This window comes from Myotis brandtii, unplaced genomic scaffold (assembly GCF_000412655.1).
Source record: "Myotis brandtii unplaced genomic scaffold, ASM41265v1 scaffold114, whole genome shotgun sequence".
NCBI lineage: Eukaryota > Metazoa > Chordata > Mammalia > Chiroptera > Vespertilionidae > Myotis > Myotis brandtii.
The window spans coordinates 802,397-805,605 of NW_005353927.1; the positions used below are offsets into that span (position 1 = coordinate 802,397).

The 3,209-nt window shown below is 61.2% G+C and overlaps 1 protein-coding gene across 3 annotated transcripts in view; it reads right to left on the reverse strand.

The window, feature by feature from the left end:
• BBC3 (BCL2 binding component 3) overlaps window positions 1–3,209 on the reverse strand; it is a 7,223-nt gene extending 4,014 nt beyond the window's left edge. The window contains exons 1-2 of one of the 3 annotated variants that reach the window (XM_014548060.1): window positions 3,150–3,209; window positions 869–1,157 (exon numbers count right to left, since the gene is read on the reverse strand). In XM_014548060.1, coding sequence (XP_014403546.1) covers window positions 869–1,142 — 274 coding nt within the window. In that variant the 5' untranslated portion in view covers window positions 1,143–1,157; window positions 3,150–3,209. The other 2 variants (XM_014548052.1, XM_014548065.1) reach the window with 2 other exon arrangements.

The following is a 3,209-nucleotide window of genomic DNA, read 5'->3' on the forward strand; positions in this document are numbered from 1 at the left end:
GGGGGGTGGGGCGGTGGGGGGGCCTGACATGCGGGAGATGCCTTTCTGCCCCACCCCCTCCTCTGACCTCTCTTCCTCCTGTCACCCCAGGCCCTGGCCCGGGGGATCCCTACAGCCAAACATCAGGGCCTCAGTTTCCACACCTGAGACCCTGGTCTTGAAATCGAGTCCCATCTTGCCTCACTGCCAGGGAACTGAGTTTGGAGAAGTTTCTCTCTCCGAGCCTCCCCGGGCTCCAGGGACAGGGTGGGGCTGGAGGGAAACCGGGACAGTCTGCCCCCGCCGCTGAGTGCCGGTGGGACGGGGCTGCCGGGCACCACGGGGTTAAAGGCCCATCAGGCTGGGGACCTTTAACCCTTCCCTCCCCGAGGCTCACCCCTCCACACACAGGCCCACTTTCCCAACACAATGGCCCCTCCCCCCTCCTTCCTCCTGGACCGCATAGAGGGCGGGCCCTGGCCCCAAAGACCCAGATAATGGCCAAAGGCCACCCTCGACCCCTCCCCAAAGTCCTGAAGTGCCCGTCCTCCCTCTCTGCCCACACGCTCTCTCACTGCAACCTCGGGGGACTGAGGGCACCCAGAGGAGGGGAGTGGGGCTGGGAAGCAGCTGTCACCCCAGGCCCGGAAAAGGCCAGGGCTGCCACTCAGGGACTGCAGTCAGATTCCAGGAGGGACTTCCCACTCGGCCTCCCCCACCCCCAGCCTCCTACTCAGTCTTCCTGCTTCTTGCAACACAAAGACCACACTGGCCACACCCTCCCTGTGGCCCGGCCAGCTCGCCACCTCCCCCCACCCGCTCCCACTTGGCCAGTTCCTCAGTGTCTCCCTCCCGGCTCTCAACATCCCCGTGTGGGGTGGGCACTCACCGTTGGGGTGCGGGCCTCGGGGGCGGCTGCGGGGACCCCCAGGCCAGCGGGGGGCCCCTAGGGCGGCAGTGACAGCGGGCAGGGCAGTGGGGGCGCAGAGGTAGGCAGCTGGCAGCCGGGCAGGGGTGGCAGGGGCAGGAGGCAAGCCAGGCTCACAGAGGCCGCAGGACACAGCTGAGGGCACCAGGCGGCTGAGTGGGAAGGGACGAGGGCCGTCGCGGGCCAGGCCCTCTACGGGCTCCGGGGAGCTGCCCTCCTGGCGTGCTCGGGCCATGGTGCTCCCTGGGGCCTGCAGGACAGGAAGAGAAGGGTGCTGTCAGCCGGCAAGTGCCGGGGTCACCAGGGCCCCACAACACACACCCCCTACAGGGTCCACAGGCACCTCCACTCCTGCACACCACGATGAGCACACACAGGGCAGGGATGGCACCCTCCACGCACACTGGGCCCAGATGGAGGTATGTGTATGGTCACACAAGATACACACCCACCTAGGGACCCAGGGCTCAGCAGCCTCCCAAACACATGGTGATGGGCACACATGAGGGACAGGGCGGCACAGGCTGGCTCTCACAGCAAGTTCAAGAGCTCACACAGGACCCAGATGCAGGGGGCTGTCAGGTGTGTGAGTGTGAGGGTTGATGGCCCCGCAACACAAACTCACCCAACAGGACATGGGCTGGGGGGGGTCACTTTTGGGACACAGTGATGGGCACACACGGAGGGCAGCCAGGCACTGGGATGGCTCCCCCAACACACACACACACACACACACACGGACTCAGGCAGGACTGGCCAGCCCGACCTCCCACCTCATCTCCCATTTGCACAGAAACATTGAGATGGTCCCAGTGTCGGACATTGCTACTCAGTACACAGGACACACACACACACACAGGAACACTGACCAAATGTAAACACACAGACCATCACAAGAGCTATACAAACAATGCATGCTGCCTGGCACAACCCATCCCCCGCCCCCCCCCCATGCACAAATAGTCGGAATCTCACACACTGACCCACTGTTGATATGCCCATGGACACACACACACAATACTGACACACAGGCACACTGACACACACAATGCAGCCAACACCAGCACAGACAGAAACACACACTTCTCAAACACATCTACACCCAAGAGATAAGGCATGCCCACCTCAGGACTCACACACATATCAACACAAAACAGACACCCACGGACTCACACAGACCAACACAACGGAAACACGCCTACTTGCCTACCAACTCTTAGACCCCAGGACACACGTCAATCAGGCACACACAGACACATGTCATCAGACCCAGACGCATCCCCACACATTCCAGCCACGACACACAGACACGACAGCAGAAGAGAACATCAACCCACCCTCCTTCCCTCACCTCACAACACCATCACCAACTGTCAGTCCCGGACACACACCACACACACCAGCCAACTCTAATCCCACACCGCCCTGGCAGCACGCACACCTAAAGCTCCCACAGAAAACAGTGGTCTCACGTGACCGACATAAACACTACACACACGCAGCCCACATGACACACATGAGCCAGCCGATCGCGGGAGACAAACCCCTCAGACCCAACACACACACACACACACACACACACACACACACACACACACACGGGCTCAGACAAGCCCCATGCAGGAGGCTGCCAGCAACACCCACTGACTGCACTGCACAGACCCCACAGAGACGCGGTCCTCAATTCCCAGACACCGATGCCAGACATACAAGCCAAACAGAGACGGAGACAACCCCCCACCACACACACACACACACACACACACACACGCACACACACACCATGCAGAACTCACAGACACCTGCACGGAAAGCAGGCACCACATTCAGCAGGCACTCATCACAAACATGCCCCGGAGATAGACACAGTCACAGGCAAGACACAGGAGCACACACAAACAACACATCGGGCAGGACACACAGAGAAGCACACAGACACAGCTCACTCAAAACAACACACAACAACCTAGCACGCCCAACCACACGGACCCAGAGAATCCCCCCCAAACAGCATCCACAGACAACTCTCACTCACAGAGCACACACACGGGTACCCCAATAAACAGAGCCCACCCTTCAGGCAGGGCAGACACAGACAGCACTCCACACAAACACACAGGCGGGGGACTCACGCACACACCCCGAGCGGCCACAGCCCCAACATTCCCCCGGACGGACGGACAGACACCACCACTCCCTGCGGACCCCAGCAACAAACTCGGAGCCAGACACACGCACACACCCAGGCGAGACACCTGCAGATCCACAACCCCGCACACGCGCGCTCCCACGGCGGGGCCAG